Source organism: Zootermopsis nevadensis, unplaced genomic scaffold (genome assembly GCF_977971745.1).
Source record: "Zootermopsis nevadensis isolate Lab colony 2312 unplaced genomic scaffold, Znev_1.0 Znev_ptg000025l, whole genome shotgun sequence".
In the NCBI taxonomy this organism is placed as follows: domain Eukaryota; kingdom Metazoa; phylum Arthropoda; class Insecta; order Blattodea; family Termopsidae; genus Zootermopsis; species Zootermopsis nevadensis.
This window is the reverse complement of record NW_028259157.1, coordinates 5816152-5837178: the sequence shown is the minus strand read 5'-3', so window position 1 is coordinate 5837178 and position 21027 is coordinate 5816152. Positions and strand designations below refer to the sequence as shown.

At 38.2% G+C, this 21027-nt stretch overlaps 1 protein-coding gene across 4 annotated transcripts in view; it reads left to right on the top strand.

Moving 5' to 3' along the window:
* Positions 1-17933: 17933 nt before the first annotated feature.
* The window catches only part of Ptp99A (Protein tyrosine phosphatase 99A), a 726502-nt gene continuing 723408 nt past the window's right edge, over positions 17934-21027 (top strand). For 2 of the 4 annotated variants that reach the window (XM_022062028.2, XM_022062027.2), the window contains exon 1: positions 17934-18266. In XM_022062028.2, the coding sequence (XP_021917720.1) occupies positions 18197-18266 (70 nt within the window). In that variant the 5' untranslated portion in view covers positions 17934-18196. The remainder of the gene's footprint in view (positions 18267-21027) is intronic. The other 2 variants (XM_022062032.2, XM_022062029.2) reach the window with 1 other exon arrangement.

The window sequence follows — 21027 nt, the reverse complement described above, 5'->3', positions numbered from 1 at the left end:
AGATACGTTTTCTGTCATTTCTTGACACATCACGTCAACAGTGTCTAAACTCAATGTCAACTAAGGGCCGCTTAGAAAAAAAAAAGGCTTTCAGGGAAAATCATGTGGGTGGGAGAAATAAGAAAGGAAGCAATTGTGGCCTATTTTGACACATTATTATTCCGGCGTTCGACTGAAGTGTCTGAAGAAGAGCGCGAGATAAATGATAATGCGGTTGGATTTTGTTTCTGGTACACTCTGAATGAAAGTATAGAACGGTACCGATACATCAGCATTGGTTTTGACGTCATACGTTACCAACTGAACTGTGTAATCAAGAATATATTTATGTGTAGTTATTCAGCTGGTCCATTACGAGCACCTGCTTTCAAGCACCTAGCCAAAAATCATAAAGTAGGTAGAATTCCTTGCAGAATTTACATAAACAGTTTTTACAATTAGTACTTAAGTTTTCCGAACTGAATTTGTGTAAGTGTTGACAGAACCTCGAAATGGCGTTCAGTCGGTGCCTGAACAAGCTCTAAGAAACTTTGAATGGATCGAGAGGTCATCTTATACAGCAAACCCCTCAAGCATATTCATTTCAATATTGGCCAGTGTGCACACGAAATATCAGTACAAGCTATGTATTCTGACAGAGTTTGTTGAATCTATAGAACTATGAGTTTCATAAGACTTTATGTGGCATTCAATTCATTCGATTTGTCTTTAACCCCTTTAAGCTACAGCTCATATGAATTTTATTTACAACTTCAGTCTGTACCGCAAAGAAAACACAGCATTTCTCCATTGCAAAGACCAGTTGCTTAACCGTGCGTAAGAAAACAATCAGTGTTTACTCAGAATCATACGAAACACATAAATACATTCTGTGGGGAAAATACAGAGTTTTTAATTATTGAGGCTGGTGGTACATACAGTTACCACAGGGTTTTAAGGATTTATGATATAACCACTACAATAATACTTTTATTTTAATAAAATTTATTCAAGCATGTAGCACGTCTGTAGAGATGATAAATGAACACAACATTTTATTTGTAAATTTCAACGGAAGTGACAACTTTATAGATCTACGTATAGGTAGGAGCATATCATTAACACCAGTCGTAGATAATGGAATGCCAAGGTGTAAGTTAGATTTAACTAAGTCATGATTGGGTCCAGTAATACCTTTGTGAAATTAGCAGTTAAATTTCCGGTTTAACAAAACCGGGCTACTTTTCTACCAGCATAGCAACTGTTAGTTTTTCCTAAAAAAAAATCCTGCACCTTGGGTTGGGGAGACCTCGTGCGAGTGCATTTTCTTTCCATTTCTTTCTTATGGTTTCCCAGATGTAAAGTTAATATGTATTCGAATGAAATTGTAAGGATATAAAAGACTATCACAGCCATTTTTAAAGGAATAATCTAGCATTTGCATGTGGGTGTGGTAAAATACGCCAGAAATAAAGTAGGCGTATGTACTCATCCGCTTAGTTGTACAATCAGTTAAATCTCATAAATTTCAATCATTCAATCCTCAGTATTCTGCAAGGATAATGGGTGAATCAAACGACGTGTGGATAGAAGGACTTCCGAATAGAGCCCGCAAATTTTGAAGCGAATGCGACTCACCGGAGACATTCCCTTTTATGACCGGTAGACGTACACGCTTGAGACGCTGCCTGTTGCATACATATGCGGTTGTTGGGCCGTTAGCAATGGCATCTTCAGTCTGAAGAGAGAAATAAATTTCTCGTTGACAAACCTTGCAAGTTCAACATTTTCTCTCGTGTCTTGGTTGATTTAAAGATACTTTCTAAACAGGAGGAAAACAAAATAGAACCAATAAGAGAAAGAAAGACAAACTAGAGTTACTGACGACGTTTCTTCAACTGTTATTTAGCGCCGAGTGGTAGGATAACATGAATGATGATTTGAGTATGATGAAGAGGGAGGAATTTTTAACTTGTATTACGGTTCTCAAAATTTATTGCATTTGTGTTCGTCTCTCTGATAGAGGTATCCTAAAACCAGATGAAACTATACATTTATATGTGTTTTAATCTTGAATGGGAAGTTAAGCAGGACACCACGAGGACACCAAGGTCAATATGGCTGCACCATAGGTTATTGCATTTTTCTTCATTATATTGACGTTCTTTGTATCGAATCGGCTGCAGTGGCCCCTTTGAGTCCCCAACTTCACCTCGGGCAGTTCGTAAAGCAATCACTGCAGCTCCCAAACGAAGAAGCTGGCTGGACGTCTGAAGAGATGGGATTTCATGGAGCTTGCAGTTTGCAGGAGAACCTTTTCTCTCTCTCTCTCCCTCTGTCACTATTTCACTCGTCGGGTGCACATTGCCATATCCCATCCGTTCTTCGCCCCACGGCGCCCGGTCTACTGAATAACCAAACAAGAAGTGGTATGGATCGCGAGGAAGATGTGGTTAGGAGTGAGAAAAAATACAATAAAATAACTCCTGGCAATCGAAACCGTCCTCAATGTCTCAACAGCGTTTTCCTTGCATTCACTAGCGTTTTTCGCTTCAGTTGCCGGTAAACCGTGCGAGTGACCAATCAGCGGAAAGAAGGTTCTGCTGACAAGCATCAGAAGCTCAATCTGTTCAGATACCGCGTGGTAGATCCTTGCGTGGTGTAGTATCTATTTATAATTTATTTAACGATGCTTTTTCAGTAGCTCAAACTATATGGCGGCGAGTGAGAGGAATATATTGAATAATGAAATGGAAAGGACGTGGAAGGAGGCGGTCATGACTTAATTTAAGATATTATCCCGGAATTTGCTTGGAGAGGCTGAGAAAACAACGAAACCACGCCAATTAGGATACCAGGTCTTTGGGCTGAAATTTTAATCCGGGACCTCCTGAATACGAAGGAGTGATGTAAACTTGTTTTCTTGTAAAGAAAAAGGCGTGGATTTGTCATTGTTGCCTCTTTTGTCAGAGAAATTAGGCTCGCTTTTCACCCTGATGATGGAGGCAGCTACAACCCAGGAGACAGCCATCTTCCTACTCTCCGCCGTGGTAAACTCAAATTCTACTTACTCATTACTTAATGGTGTTCTGCAGAAAACTCCTTTTTTGTAATTTTACAAGCACATTTTCATGGTAACATGGCGCATTGATATTTGTGAATTTTAAATTCTGATTCTCACTCACAGTTCGGACGTGTAGTTAAGTTGTTACGCCATTACTTACCAGTGGAAACTACATGTACCACCAACCTTAGCAATTATTACAGTTGTATTTTCCCCCCAAATTGTGTTTACGGGTTTAGTATGATTCTCATAGTAAATAATGATTGATCTTTAAACATCATCAACCGTTTGATCTTGTGTTTTCTTTGAGTCGGGGATTAAATATTTAAATGGCGTACTAGCTTTGGTTTTAAAGTGGACAAGGGGCAAATGTGAGTAGAAACTAATAAACTCAGTCCATGTAATTAAATTCGATCGGATTTTATTTAAAAAAAGAAATTAACTGAACCTGCGGTTATGTTGGATGTACGATACTGAGTTTAGTTCATGGCTACAACTTATCTCTAGTCGAAAGTAGGGAAATTCTACATGAGAATGTACTGGAAGCTTCTCATGTGTGCTTCTGACGCAATTCAAGTTGAGATTTTCATAGTTTGGAAGGTATGTTCTAGAAACCCCTGTCAACCTGTGCCTGGAAGGAAAATGGCCACTCACGCTAAGTCACTGTATACAAGCGTTCACCTGCTTTGGTCAAAGACGACGCGTTACGTATATAATATAACAAAACATTTCCATTTCGGATGTATTACTCGAAGGCATTTCCTTAAATTAATTATAACATTGCATAATTGTAACACTGTGCATTTAAATGCTGGACTTGGATTTCAAGGCAGTATATCCACAGAAACATGTGTTACTTTACAAAATTTACTGGTAGCAATGCTGTTGAGGACAAATATAATATTTGCCAGCTAGTTGAATCTTATGCTTGCGGCGAGCATAATAACACCTGGCTAGCTTTCGTTTTGTAAAGTGTTAGCCGGGCTAACAAGGCTGACATGAAGTTCTGCCCCTGGTTGTTTGTCCTGTTGCTTTAAACTTCGCGAAACTGTAGTATATACTTTCAAATAGCAAGAAAATCTCATAAGCTTTTCTATATGCTTTGTGAAGCGGTTTCATTAACGAAGCAAGGTGAATGTGACATCCTCGAAAGCTCACGAAATTTGATCAAGCGAAGAATGAAATTGTTCAGGAACGTGTTCAAGGTTTCTACAGAAACGCATGTAGTCAATGACTAAATGTATATTTCATTTGCTGGATCTTGTGAAATTTGTCTGTGCATCTGAAGAAAGTCATGGGCGGTGTTATTATTAAGAGTTTGGATATTCGGCTGTGTGTTTGTTGATGCACTCACTTCTGATATTAACCTCAAGTTTGCGTCGGGTTCAGTTTGGCTCTTTTCCTGCAGCAATTTGAATTGAAATGAACACAGTCTGGTTTCAACAAGACTGCACTTGGTCGTTAAAAAATTAAAAAAATATAACTCGAACATGAGCTTCCTTAAAGGACAGGGTGTTTCAAAATCTGCACGCAGTTGCAGAAATGAAAATTTTAATTAAATAAAGAACCGAATATAGTTTTAAGGAAATTGCGACCAGTGTCTTGTGCAGTTTTCGTGTTTGTTTGCGCTTGCGTATTTGCGTACGTGCGTAAACTTTGAGGACGCCACACATTGAATGTACGTATTGTGGTAGGCCCGCAAGCAATAATTTTTCCAAATGTCTAGAAAGAATGCAAATAAATGTATTATCGCTAGGAATATAAAATGGGCGATGTTTTCTGTGATCTGAAGCTAATGTTTTCATTCTACAGAGTGATTAAAAAGGCCCTGTGTACTTGTAAAAGCAAGAAGTGTTGGAAGTACGATGCGATCTAAAAGTACCTGTGTGCACACGGCCCAGGTGTTGAACATGACTTGTGTTCTTACAGGGCACTGGAACTTTTACGTCATCGGTATTTGAATACTGTCCTTGCTCTTGTGTTACTGTGACACAGAATGTTGTTCTTCAGATTTCCCTGTGGAAGTAGCGACGTCTTTCTTTACGCAATACCTGGTACGGGTAGTTTAACTTAATTTTTGGTACCATAGAGAACTCCACGCCGGGTGAAGGTAAAGAAGGCGGCAAACAGCTGGATGAGGCGAGGATGGTGTGAGTGGTGGCCTATGGGTGAGAGTAACGGTTACAGTGGTAAGGAAAAATGAACATGGCTGCACATTCCTCTACGTTACTTGGTCTTTGCTACTGCTTCATTTAAAACGTGCATATTATCCTCAGCGCAGTTTATTATTTGAAAGCCGAGTAGTAACGTGGCATGATTTATTTTATGGAATTTACTTTCTAATTTTTCCACAAAGTATATGTAACCTATAGTTTCACTGACCACATATCTTGCATTATTTTTCTATGGTAATATATTACGCATTGAGTAAAATTACACTCCAGTTAACCCAAGAAATATGGATACGATGAAGAAATTGTCGGACAGAGAGTAAATATTTTTGTTTTTTATCGAAGTTACTTTCGTTAAAATTTTGAAAGAGATCTCAGTGGCCTTGTAGGTTAACCCATTCCGTGCTGGTTTTTTGTATAATGAAACCTTCTGTCAGTATATTTTCACGTTAATGTGTAGGTTCTATTTTCTGTTGTCGGAGAGGCAATAGTTGTGAGAAACTTCAGTGATCGTCTCTCAGACGATATATAAACTTAGGTTTCTCTGTGAGTTATCTGGTTCATACGTTGAAAAGCGCAAAACGCTCTTGGGTGGGTCACACGTAGGGAACATGCATGGGATTCAGTATGTGCTTCTCACCTCAGAAAATTACCTTCTTCACCCACACAGTATACAGAATTGAGAATTATGTCGCTGGCAGATACTTGGCGCAGATAAAACACGGATCCTCGGAAGTGATTTCAAAGATTGACTCTGGAGTAATCTGGTGAAGCTCAAAGATGGAGTTATGGCTCCAAGAATTGCCATGCTCTTTTGTATATCGACTAACACATGACAAAATTACACGTGAAAAAAAGAAGGCGGAAATGTTTAGGACCAAACTTCTTGTTCTTGTAACATCTCTTAAATGTGCGTGTTTTTTTTTGAAAGCATTAAATGTTAGTAACATAAGTTTGATTACCCGGAACTGGTACATGATATACAAAACATGCATGGATAGGAATAACAGTATTTTAATTTATATAAAAATGTTAATACAAACTTATACAGAAATGCGTTTTTCGTTTAACATTTAATATGTTTACATTTTCTTAAATTGAGTCGCCAGTATCGTAATGGTTCATAAATGGAACGTAGGACAAACAGGATTTGCGATGTGTTGTTTCCCATTAAAGTTTATTTTCGAGTTTAGTTCCACTCCGTCATATACAATATAGCACGAACAGGCTTTCAATTTCAAGCGTGAGCGAAGAACACCCTTCATGACTCCCTGCATTTTTATTTGGAACTGTGCAGGTCACATGACTATTGGAACACATGGTTGCAAGATCTCGAACTTGAACTAAAAGTAAATTTGCTGTGGGGTCGGCTGATTCATTATCATCAAGTGAGATATGAAAAATTTAAACAAAATTTTAGGCTGAGAATCATAAAAGAATTTACGTTCGATATGCTAAAATATTTTGTTCTGTACTTACATTGGATGAATCGGGGTAGCTCAATCAGTATAATGTCTGACTACGGAGTGGCCAACCGGAGTTTGAAGCCCGGCAGGGGCAAAAGGTTTTCCTTTTGGCCTCTGTGTTCTGATCTGTTCTGGGGCCCAGTCAGCCTCCTATCCAATAGGTTGAGGGGCCCCGCTTTAGCGCTGGGGTGTGATGCTGACCACTCACCCCGCCATCTAGTGTCGATGTCAAGAATGATTGAGTTATACCGCCACTTCCCTCAAGCGCCTCTAGGGCGTGCAGCGGACAGCTTTTCTGAACATGCATTTAAATGAGTCACATGATTGTAATAATCTGAACTGAAATTAGGGAAAGTGATTCAGAATATTGTGAAACCGATTATTACTTTTTAAATGAATTCAGCGGTTTGTGGACGTGACAGCAGAACTCTGGAAGCACTCTATTGCTCTTATTAGCAATAAATTATTTCGTAACAAATCCTTATCACGAAAATAGTCACTTCTTCAGGTACATATGATTCTTATTTCACGACGCTGTGCTAGATGCTTTATGAAGGTGAGCGGGGATTTGAAGCGTGAACACCCAGTGGCATATTTTTACCGATAGCTGTAATGACTTGCATGTTAGCCAAATCAGGTTTTGGTTCCCTACAAAGGCAACCCTCAATATACGCATTCAGTATTGGCATGAGCCAAGAGGAATATACCCTCTGTATCCATTGAACACGGTTTGAACCTCTGCCTTTGTACAATTGAACAGTTACATCAAACTTCTCTTGTCTTTGCCAATCGGTCTCTGTACTCGCGTGTATGTATCTGTCGTGACTAGCTGTCGTTATTTTTCCACGTGTGTAGTCACTGCTGCTAAATAAAAATATATTTAATTAACTCCATGTTTTATCTCTATTTTTGTTTTTAATTGTTATTTTTACATCTGGTTCCCTAGAGGCTAAACTATGAAAACACTTGAATAAAGTTATATTTGTTAATATCTTTACTATATTATGATAATAGACCTGCCCACTATTGATATTGTAAGTGAAAATAAAAGTAGACTGATAATATAAGCTGTAAAAGACACTTAAAGAAGTCTGTAGATGTACAAATCGGCAGTAAGTTGATAGTGAAGGCAGTAAATTCATTTGAAACGTCGGCTAGTGTCTACCAGAATACACAGAGATACATCTCTGAATGTAGTCACCTCCCATGCAAGTTGTTTATCTTCTGGGTCGTAATGCCATGTGAGCTTGTATGTAAACACTGACATTTCGAAGAAACACGCTGTCTCCATCTTTAAGGCCATAAACGAAGGAGTACGTTTCTCATTATCGGTGGAATCCACCTAAAACTCTACACGGTTTTAAAATCCGGAAGACCAATATCGACATTTTCACCTCCTTGAGAAACTCAAATCCCTTATGTGTGTTATCTTGTGCCTGTAATTGTTTCATAATTTACATTTTAGTAATGTAGTGTTCAGTGAAAAGTGCATACAAAATATTTATCTTTTTATTTTACCACAGAACTATAAAATAAAATTCTAGAATGTCGTCCACGTTTTTCTTACATACACAGTGGAAAATCTCAAAGCTACACAGATGTTAGTAATATTGAGTGAAAGTAAACAACTATTCACTATAAGATTCGTCTTAATAGTGCCACTTGATAAAAGTCTAGGTCTCCGAAGTGGTCTTTCCCCGTTACGTTCTACAACCAAAATTGTGTATGCATACCTCCAAACCATTTTCCCATTTTATCCTTCCGTCTTCAGTGACAAATAAACTGACCACCTATTTCTGCGTGCATTTCACTGCACTTCTTGAGAATAGAACCCGTCCGTGTGAGTGATTCATCTGACATTTAGTTTAGGAAGACAAGTGAAGTACATGACCTACACTGACGTTAGCATTCGAATGAGGAGTTATTACTGCAAGAGCGAAGAGGCATTACGGAAACGAAATGGAACTGAAACGGAGTGACAGCTGGGACTAAATGGTACGCGACTTTCCTGTAGCTTGTTTGGTAGCTAGCTGGCGGTTTCAGTAGAAGGGATAATTTTGTGACGTGCGCCAAGATTTTATGTAGCTCTGGGTACATACAAATATAAGATATCAAAATCTAACACACTCCTACCTAACCGTAAAACGTACTCATTACTGCCTGAACTGTAATGTAAATGACATTTTAGTTCTCACGGCGCCGAGTATGAAGACGAACCTCCTCTCGTAGAAAATGAGCTAGGTATCGGAGGTGCTTGCTGCTTCCATCATCAGGGCTATCGCTCTGATGACGATGGCAACAATCTCTGGAAATTTGCTGCGTTATATAAGGTACATGTAAATAATAGGCTTGCCTGAATAGTATAACCATGAGAGCGGTTATAATATTAATTCATAAAGCTCAAAATCAGTGAACAGCAAATTATCACTAACCAACATTGCTTAATATGCGTTCTTCGCATGATTTGCACACTAGGAACGCGTTATCGGCTTATCATGTTTGTTTGCTCGCTTGATTTAACTCGAGAACCACTGGGTGAATTAGGAAGACATGAGGTTGTGCCGTTGATAACTACCTCAGAATCGTACTTTCGAGTGTCCGACGATAGGCGATAAAAATGACGGACGAGGATAGATACATATTTCGAATTCAGTGTCATATGGTACTGACAGCTTCGTTACATGAACCTCAAACAAACATACAAACAAATATAATCCGCATCCTTTAAGTAACGATCTCCCGAACAATAGACGTCATGAAACTATCAGAGTACCTGTCATCCTAATGAAACCAAGTCTCATTAAAGTAGCTACAACTTGAGCCAGTACATGCCTTACAGATGTCACGTTATAGGCCTGTAAAGTGTTTATAATAACTCCTAAGTTTATCATCCACACATACATTTATAAATAATATAACCCTGTTTAAATTATGTTTTATCTCACACTGTCCCTCTCAAATATAAGCTTGATTTTCGATTGTCGCGTGAAAGAGTGACGGGAGGTCGGTGGGTGTGTAGTAAGGTTCAGCTAGCTAAATTCTATAGTATTAATCCTTGTTTAGTGCACATACTGAACAATGTTTAACATATGTGTCTTGCTTTTTACATTTTCCACCGCTTAATGCATAGAAGCTCAGCAAGGATTAGTCGAATAATGTCACCGCTCAGCTGGGCTGGAGGCTTTAGCTGTTTTGCACGGATAAACATTCAAGCTTGCTTCGTTTGTTTAGTTCGGCTGATATAATAATGCAATCAGTGTGCCTAATCTCAGTTAGCTGATGCATTTTAGCAATAGGAATATGGTTATCATAACACATTTGCACTATCATTTTAATAAACATTTAGTATTATAATTAAATGTAGGTGGTACTATATGCAATTTTTAAGCTACCAATGTAAGTCAGCTAAGTATCAAGTATTAAAATGACGTGCCTTTAAATGATAACAAAGCATGTTACATCGTATTAGTGCTGTGTATTTGTATTCTGAGGAAACCAGTAAGACCATTATTCTTGATAGAAGACTTCTCGTCCAAGAATTTAATTCGTTACGTTCAAAAGACAAACGAGCATTCGGAACCCCAACTCGATTTTCGTTATTACACGTTCATAATTTCGTGTCTAAATGATAAACAGTTAATTGTATATGTAGTTTTATTTGTTTTGTTTAATTATCTCTACTTTTCGGCAACGAGAAAAGAGGTCACAGTCTACATGTTTACATTTGAAAAATATCTTCTAAGCACGCGTACTTTATAAAAAATGTCTTGGGTATTTTCCTTCCGTATAACTCGACGTTTTCCAAGAACGCAGATAGCAGAGTGTTCTTGCAGTTCCTTTGAAGGCTGTCATCTGTTACATATTCATATGTTGTGTTAACATCATCACTGTGGACTGAATTCAGATTCAGTATAATAAACTGAAACCCATTTTCAGTGTGTCATTACTGGAAACATAAAATTCCAGGAAATTTTAAATCGTGGGAAGAATGAGGGGACAAAATGGGTAAATCTGGAATGATAGAAGCATCTTTTTTTAGCAATAAATACATAGATAAAGCATGTATTTTGTTCTTGAATTATTTAAATAGTATTAACTGTTTATTGCTCAAAAAAGATAGTCTTATTAAATCATATGTGAATTTAATTATTAATAATTTTCATGGCATGTTCTTTCTAAGTTTGAGTTGTGGCCTCAGAATCATAAAATAACGCAAATTAACTCCCATTGTGATGGTTAGCCGTCGGGCAGGATATTAATGCAGGTGCGTTCCAAGAACTCGATTGACTGAAAGACAAAGTTAAACAAAAAAAGCATAATGGTAATGTATAAACAGTCGCGCTAACTTGTTAATGTGAAAATCCATATAATTATATTTCCAATTATATCTGTCAGTTTATTACTTGTCATAATTTCAGTTATTTCCCAGGAAAAAAGAAAACTTCCCCGTTCCCCGCGTATCTATCCCTTGCATTGCTTTCATTAGCATCAAAGTAAACTGTCTGAAAGGCATCTCAGTTTCGATTCTTACATGCAGTATGCGAATTTATCTGGAGGAGAACACTTTCTATGATTTTTCAATAAGCTGATGAACACAAAATTAGTTTCGTTGCACGTATGATTTGAGGTTTTCGCAGCGGTGAGTATGAAGATTTCTGTCTTCTGGGTTGTTGCGCTGTGTAGTCTGGTCGATGTTTACCAACGTTTCAGAGGTTATACTGCCTCCGTCATCAGGGCGATGAGTATGAAGATTTCTGTCTTCTGAGTTGTTGCGCTGTGTAGTCTGGTCGATGTTAACCAACGTTTCAGAGGTCATACTGCCTCCGTCATCAGGGCAATCAAATCTACCAGACTTCACGGCGCCACAACCCAGAAGACAGCCATCTTTAGTTTCTTTGTCGTGAAAGTGACATTTATTGAGAAGAGAAACGAAGGCTGTCCTAAGATGGCTGTCTTCTGGGTTGTTACTTGCTTAGTTTAGCGACTGTTAGATTCTAAAGGACGATTTCACTTCATTGAAGTAGTTGCTTAAAATATAAGCTGTAAGAATTTCTGTGTGTGAATCCGACGTCATTAAATTTTTAACAATAATCAGTCATTCTGTTCTGTCCTGAGTTAGTCCAATATTAATTTTAATATTTTGCTAATCTAGGATTATAGTTTTGGCCCCTCCTCTTCTTTGTAGAGGTTCATAGTAAAATTGTGTTTCTCCTATTACCAACGCACTGTTGCCTGTATGACCGGCACAATCCACCCTTCTTGATTTAATCTCCGTAACACTATTGAATGAAGTTTGCAGATTATGAAACTTCTCACTGTACAATTTTCTCCAGTCCTTTGGGTATTTCATCTGTCTGGGTACTTACTCCTGTAGTTTCCTCCTTTATTCTGCAACACTCACAGTGTATTCCTTCAGAATGAGAATGAGATTTAGCTTACATGTCGTTGTAAAACAACAGAATTATTGTTGTAGGTATTTTAATGTTTAGACTTATAAATAAGGTGCGGGACGGAAATACAGTTTCATATATAATCTCACAGTTTTGTCATGTAGGGGACTGCCTTGTATCATATAATTCATTTTTAGAAATGAGAACAAGAACAGTATGTGGGAGGTTTGCGTGTTACATCAGAAAACTATGTAAAGTACAGATTATATTTAAATATAAAATAACACTAAATAAATAAATAATGCTAACATTAGAGTATTTTCCATTTCTGCTCTTCCGATAAACATTTTTCTCCATTAGACACAAATAAATTGGATAGATTTAATTCTAATTTCAACAAAAAATTTATTCTTTTCTTAAGTAGTTCAACGTTGTTCCACATGACAACCTGAAACAATGCAGTCCAAATTGTGAAACTTTCCACTTGTAAAATCGATAAGTAGAAGGAAAGTTAATATTACTCCTGATGTGAAATAAGCTTAAATAGTTTCGGTAACGTAGAATGGATAAAGGTGGCTGGAGATTGAGTCTAAAGAGTGGGTTATTATTGGTGGCGCTGAATCTTCTGTTTCTTATCGTTTGTATAGCGCAATTTAAAGGCCTTCATTGATATGGACGTTTAATATTAAAATTGACAACAAAACACGTGTGCGGGGCGTGTAACACGCATGAGAGAGACGAGAATTTTCTTCTATGTTTTCCTAGGAATTTCCGAAAGAAATATAACACTTCGAAGACGCTAGCACCGATGGTATTCAAATTAATCGGAATGCAATCCAATGGGAGAATGTAGATTGGATTCATCAGGATGGGGAGCAGGGGAGGCTTTTGCGATGACGGCAGCGAACGTTTGGGTTCCATAAAAGTCGAGGAATTTATTGACTATCTGAGTGACTTTTAGCTTTTCAAGAGTGACTGATCCGCTACAATATTTATAGGCCCACGTGTTATACCTGAACTTTAAAGTTCGCTGATATTAAGCTTAGGCGGCTAATTCCGACGTCTGGAAAACTAATCACGTAATGTTCCAGATATAGTAGTTAATACACTTATTTCTAAAATTATTGGGATTGCCTTAACGTACGTTGTCAGTCTTGGAGGAAGAAATGATTTGATATGGATGAGAATTTAGCTGTTAAGAGAATAATAAATTGTACCGAAGTGGCTAAGTTAAAAAAGAATATTGGAATATACCTGTATAAAGTCAGATGTAAATGGGATAGTCAAGTTTGCAAGACGTAATTAAACGTAGAGAAGAAGACGGGGAACTATAAATGCAAATATGAATTATGTAGTATTATGTACGCCGTAGAACTCAGGAACCCTGCGTTAAGTGAACACAATATTTGTATAAATGAACACACCTTACTAAACTTAATTACCTTGAATGCGATAAACATTTTATTAATATCCAACTCTATAAATTGTGAAGTTAGGTTACAAATCTTGGGAGCTTAACTTTACAAAGCACTCACAAGAAATAGTGTTTCGCGATCAGATTCAGCCATATCCTACTAGTTAATGTCATCATCAGCGCTAAACAACAAATTGTTTGTTGTTATTGCCATGTCTGGATATAATCCAAATATCCTGGCTTTTGTCGGCATTAGCTGACCCCCATATTATCCGGAATTCAGAGCTTGGCTGTAACAAATGTTACAGTTGAATGTGTAAACTCTCATTTTTGTGCGGAAGACTGAAACTATGTACTAGGCTAGCACTCGTTTAACGCGCACTGTTTTAAAGAAGTTTCATATTAGTTGTGTGTTTCTTTTTCAGTCTTAGGTTTGGAGGAATGTTTTTCTTGAAAGAAATACCAGAAAAACAGCATGTGATCGTTTAATCAGCTTCTTTCAGTGCGAGACTCGTACAGATTTTATTATACTGTTTTACCGAATTGTCTCTCCAAGAATACGGTAACGATTACTTTGTGCGTTTTAGTTGCAAGACAGTAGCTAATGCAGCGTCTTCTGCTGTCGCACAAACAACTATTGTGACGTCAAGCACACGGCTGGAACAGGAAAGAGTGTAATTTAATTTCGAAAGCGATGTTAATATTAATCTAGTTCACAACTAGCAATATATAAAATACACAAGCTTCCTAAAGAAGTGGTAACATTTTTCGCTTTTATTTACCAGGGCTTCGTTCATAATAATTTAATATTTTAAAAACTTTACGAGTCTCTAAAGTGATATGTCACGTTGGGTCAAGCATTTGTTATGTCTTAGTAGCCGAGGATAAAAATAAGGAATTGTTGTAAAATAAAACTCACTATGAAAAGGGCTAAAATTAAATTAATTTCTGAATTATGATTTGGAGTGGTCCATCAGCGATTCCAATTTGCCATCATCTAAGTAAAAGCCACATTACTAAGCAACTCAGCTACAGCGACAGACAATAATTTACATCTGTATTTTCAAGAAACCCGGTTAAGAGGGGAAGATTTAGAGTTCCTGTCTTATTGGCTGTTCAGAAATCGTGGTAATGAGCACATCCATGTCCTTTTGTATCATTCCCTATTATAAAATCGAATATATTATCGATTACCTTGACAGAATTGTATCGGATTTAACTGTCACTCTAGGCGAATGGCGGATTATCGTGTTCAAATAGGCGACCACCTCCTCGCAGATCCTTTCAAATCATTGTGTTCCCATTATCCCATAACATTCTATTTAACTTTTCCCCACACTTTTCTCTCTTACCTGTGATTTTTTTTGACAAGTCTAATTTTTTCCCTATTTTTAGAAATGCATGCATAAAATATGTTTAGGACCATCATCACCAGTGCCACAAGTTTTAGGCGGACATTGTTTTTACCTACAGCCTACAGGAGTGCTGTGCTGATGTTCGTAGATTAGAGCAACAGAAATTCTGTTTGATTGTGATTAAATCCAGACAGTTGAAACTCGTAATGCCCTGCACATTTATTACCTCGATTTTCGTTATAGTGATACTGTGATATCACGGATTCATTTCTACCTTTAAAACTCATTTAAAAATACTTGTACATAAATGTATGTTGATCATTTGTTTTTTTTTATATTAGAATAGACCTACCACTTGTGAATTCCCATCTGGAGTACACGAGAAGAGGTTTGTCTGCATTACATTTCTGCCAAACAGCTGAAACGTCAAACATTTCACGCGAAACGGGATACCAGAGCGAGGAGAGTGTATAGTGGAGAGAAATAAGTGAAAATCGATTGTTACTGGTCCTAGCCTCGTGATATACGGTCACATTCTCATCGTCTCCTCCTGCCGTGACCACTACCATCACGAACAATCACCCGTCAACGCTGGTAAGTTAAATATCGTTCGGAGGGGTTCCCGAAAAGTCCCATTATTTCCAAAACTCTCACCCACAGACAATGCAAAACCCATTTCAACTCCCATTTCGTCTCTTTTATCTGTTTCTCAGCAGAAAAACGCATTACTGTTCTTGTTTTTTTTAAGTGACGTCACTAAACTTGAAACTTATACTAACGTCTCAGCACTTATGACAGCTGTATTGCTCGTGGGATGTGGATAGTCTGGAACTATTGTCTTGGGTTCTGAAGATGAACAACAATAACATAAGTGAAAAAAAACATAGGCAAATGTTGTACTTCGGTTTTCGCTGAAGTAGTTTAAATTAAATTTAAGTATCCATCTTCTAGTATTACATGAAATAAACATAATATATTATTTTCGTGACATATTCTTTCAAGTTTTGTCTTTGATCAGGGGTTATGAACATTTTCCAGATGGGGGGGGGGGCACATTCACCCATTCTTGGTGATTCCCGGGCCTCAAGGTTACAAACGAGGTTACATTATCGGTACTCAATAGAAATGTATTAAAATGAGTAATAAATTAGGCCTACTATAGCAGTAAGTTACTTTAACAAAATCAGTAATTACTGAGTTAATTAATATTGCTTTTGCTTCATTAGTCTTTCAGTGTCACGTTCAATTTCTATAGTTGCGACTTCAGACGCGTTGTTAGCCAAGTAGTTAAGGCTTACGCTCACGACGAGAGTAACGGCGCTGACGGTGCCTGTTTGGTTGTAAAGTGTCTGCGTGTTCAGGGCTAAATATACAGACATTTCTATGAATCCCCCCCCCCCCCAGAAGCCCACACAACATCGACACATTGACCGCCCTGAAAAACTGAAATATTTTGTGTACCGGATTCGGATTGTTTTTCACATGGCAATTTAATCCCCAAAGCTGGCGTGTTTTGTCATCTTTCGCAGTTCATAAACATTGCATTTCGGCGTGCGACGTTAAAGCAGTATCCCGGTAAGTTGTTTCACCAATTTGTAGTTAATCTTGCCCGGCGCAAACATCATACCGGAACAATTGATTTTCAATTTTTTGTCCCCGAACACTCCTAATTGCATTGGTGATGATTTATGAATTGTGGTGATTAGCTGGGCGATAGTCAAGGCCTGTTTCAACTAACGTTTGCCTGGAGTGACAGAGGATTGGTTTGTTGTGTTTATCAGCTATTGGTCGCCCCAATGTTGTTTATTGTTGCTGTAAGCATTCACTGGGGCGTCGTTTTAATATCACAGCGATCGGATGTACATGACTGTGGTGTTTGATTCCTGTATTTATTTATAGTTTATTTAATGACACTTTTAGTTACTCAGATTACAGGTAGCTGTCGTTATAGCCGAAATGTTTGAAATTTAACCAGAGATGAGGTAATAATACGCCTAATAATAATTAAATAAAACCGCGGATATTAAGAAACGCGTATAACAACAGTTGCCCATGCTATATGGAGTCAAAAAATAATGAACAGGAACGAGTATTATTGGAAGCGGTCGTGACCTAATTTAAGACACTCTACCGACATTCGACTGGAGGGACTGAGGAAATGCATGAAAAACCCCGGTCAGCATAGCCGGTATCAGAACCGAGAATGGAATCTGGGACCTCCCGAATACGAAATAGGAGTCCCAAAAGTCTCGGTCATGTCGTTCGGTTTGAGCCCTATAAACTGTATGTATAACAGGTATAATATTAAAGTGAATTGAGGAATCGGTCGAAGGTTTCTGCCTGCAGAATGGGAAGCAGTGTGAAGTTGATAATAATGAAATCACGTGACGGTGACTACCGTTCTATGTGTGTCGCTAGAATATGTCGTTCGCTGAGACGAGAAAGCTTAAATGAATAGGTCAGTATGCAGGGATTCTGAGAGATGTCCCCGTAATCTGTTTGAAGGCACTGTCCCGGCATTCGCCTGGAAAATCAGTGCACGTCCGAAGCGCTGTTGCCATTCGGTTTAACATGAGCGTAAGCTCACACCTGGTAAAGAAATATTAACTTCCAGAAACATACTGATATTAGAAATCATGGTCTGGTTTTATAATGGTTGTCCAGTGAGTTTTGAGCCTTTGAGACTCGTGCGATGAAAGAGCTTTCCTTGGTCTCTGAAATAGCCACCTTTAATGTAGAAGTGAGCGGTAAAACTAACGTAGTGTTACTAGTTCGTGTTGTGTGGCTACGCTGCTTATGTTAAAAGTCACGTGTTCTTGGAAAGCAGTTTGCAATTTGTCAGTCTACTCTTAAAGCTAGCTCCTTTGAACGAAGTTATCGTCAAAGGTAAATCATTCGACGCTTTAGTGTATGAAGGTGTGGTCAGTGTTGAGGTTTCAGGGGCAAGAAGCGTGTACTTTATATAAATAAAATTTGGAAAGCTTGACGACTGTCAGGCATTAAAGGGGTATGCGCACGCTTCAGGTCGTTTGGTGTGTTCTCCGCTCGAGGACTCTGCAGGCGCTAGCCTCAGTCCGTTATCGCGCCTTGTAGGCGCTGGTTGGCAGTCGGCGCGCGAACATGTGCGAAAGAAGTTGAAATAACATTGGTTCTTCGGTTGACAATTTACTGCTTTGTCTCTGACTCCCGGGGCTTGGAATACAATTTCGCGCTTCGTTCCGTGTGTTACACGCCATGTACACCGAGTGACTTATTAGTGTTATAAATGTAAATTATTGGAAGAGATGTCGAACAAGGAACCTTCGCCCACACTAAAGAGACTGAGACTTTCTGTGGAATGAAAATTCGTATATCATCATGCATATAGGCTTTGTAGCCTTCTGTTTCATCCTAGGGATCGTGAATGTTTTTGGCGGTCGTGTTTTTGGTAAGTAAAGAAGCCACCTATCAGAGACCTCTCAGAATTAGTGTAGTAATAAATATGTCTTTGATGCCATCTATACGAGATGCAGTTCTTGTGTTCAGAAAAGTATCGTGCAGTTATCATGTAATATGTTTACGTGTGTTTGTAATAACAATTTGACGCACTAACAAAAGTGCTACGACAGGATGTAGTTATTACGCTAATTGGTTCCACATTGTTTTTATAAATAACGTCCTTGGACCAAGAAAGAAGCGGTCACTAATTTTTAACTGCCTAGTGCATAACGACGTACAGACTCAACAGTCCATTTTCTCGGAACTACTTAGTATGAAGTTAGAATCCTGAGGCGTACACATAAAAGTTTAACACTCCTTGAGTGACGTATGCTGGATTGGTGTAAGGAACGAGAATAATAATCTAATTTGGTTTTGTTCAGGAACAGTTGCTGGATACCCCGTTGCGAGGTTGGAAACTACTCCTGTTTGTGATATGTCACGTCAGCAAGGAAAATTAAATTTTCTTAGTTATGAGTGACATGTTTTTCATACACAAATTGACCTAGGAAGGGTATTTCTATTTTGAAAGCAGCATTTGTGCCCGAACATAAAAAGGACATTACGTGCAGTTAGAAGTATTGCTGAAATCGGCTAAACTGTACAGTAATGTCTAAAACAGAGTCCATTTTAATGGTCTCAGGTGTATAATCCCGTAAGCCTTTCACATAGTCATGATTAATTCACATTACTCCTTCGACGAATTTAAGACCTGTGTTAACTTTTAAGCATACGCGTAATTGAAAAACATTTATCTATTTTGATCATTCGCACAGCGCGGTTAAATGAAGTGTGGGTAAATTAATCGAGGCAGACATAAACCTTTCAATGACAATATTAATTGCCCACATATCGCAACGTGTTTTACATTAGCAAACTTCATTTACAGAGCCTGTTCCATTATGCGTTTTAGAACAGCTCTTGAATGAAATAGCTTTATAAATGGAAATTAATTGTTTTTTAATTGGTTTAAAAGAGGGATATGCATATATATTGAAATAATGGCGAAATTGGCGAAATCTTCGGTTAAATTCCGTATGACGTGCGGGTAAGACACGTTATTGCAAACAACAGGTGATCACAAAAGGTCGGTTATGTACAAGACACGTCAGATGTGTACATAGCCATTCCATGTTGTGGTGAACTGTCTCTCTCTCCAGCTAAAAGTTACGCCTTCGTCTAAAGAAGTCCGGGCATCTCTTTGTGTGAAAGTTTCACATAGTTTTTCCCACGAATTTTTTTTATTAGTTTGTAGTTGACTGAGCGGTCATACATTAACTTCGATGTTATCTATCATCGATTGAGATCAGAAAATGGTTAAGTTGAATGTCGTGGAAGGAATTCTGGCAGAAACTGTCGTGGTATATTTTGCAGTACATGCTGAAATTTGTTTGGAGGAACTTTGCAAAATATTACAGGTTTACGTGATAAATAAAGCTAAATACATTCAACAGAGTACAGTTCTTCCTGAGAATTTAATAGTAAATAAAATCTTCTCGGGCAATCAGCCGCGTTAACTGGTTACCGTGGTAAACCGACGTTTCGGGAACCAACTCAGTCACATCAGAACCCTGATAATGAGGACAGAGTTGGTTCCCGAAACGCCGGTTTACTACGGTAACCAGTTAACGCGGCTGATTGCCCGAGAATATTTTATTGATTGTACTCGCCGCGAAAGTCTCAAATCGTATATCAATTTAATTGTAAATTCGGTTGGTCAAGAATTTCCCTACCTGTCATTTAAAGCCAAGGGTCACTGTCTTGAGCTAGAAGAATCCAAACCAAACGTCCAACTCTGTTTTACTAAGAACGATTTCAGTGTTACCTTGCTATCTGCGCCGAAGTCTTTGAATGGCTTTGCAGTCAAAATAGTCTATGCATTTATCGTCTCCTCCACGCGCTTAACATGTCTCCTGTCTCATTACTCTTGATATGATCACTCTAATAAGGTTCGGTTATGAGTAGGACAAATATGGAGCTACTCGTTAAATTTATATCATGCTCTCTGTCACATAATCTGTCTTTAATCCAGTGTTCCCCTAAGCATTCTGTCCTCAATCCATGTTTTTCCTTAACGCCAGAAACGTAAGTGCAGTCCGTTGAGAGTGAGTCACTTCCATCGACCGCGTTACTTCGCGAGCTCAGAGTCCGGTGGGGCAAAGGCGCGCATTTGCTGTTCAAATGCTCCGGGCTGCTGGAATACTATACTAATATTAACGATTTTTGATCGATGAATACATTAATTTGTTGACATTATTCCGATTAATAGGCTGAAGTGTAAAAAAAGGAAATTACGTTGCATGACAATTTTGTGTGAGATTAGTCCTACTGAACCCTTTAAAGCCCGATGGTAAATTGTACAAGCTGTTTTAAAAACCAGTAACTGGGTTTGTATAATTCTGAGTATAAACAGTAATTATTTCCTTAAACCGCATCAACCAAGTGATCTTTGTAAAGTAGAAGTGTTGTGTTTTCTTTGCGGTCCGGACTTAATTATTACCTATTGTTTAAACGAAATTTGGCTGCAAGATTTAACGATGATTTTGAAAAAATGCCGTAACTAGGTGAAATTTATACATGAAAGTAAACATAACCGATTGTGAAGGACTAAAGCTCACAACAACCTAACATTTCAGTCAGGTTATTAGTAATCTTGATTCGTCCTGGGATCAGATCTTGGTTCGAAAATCGGCTATCCTGTGTGAGGTTTC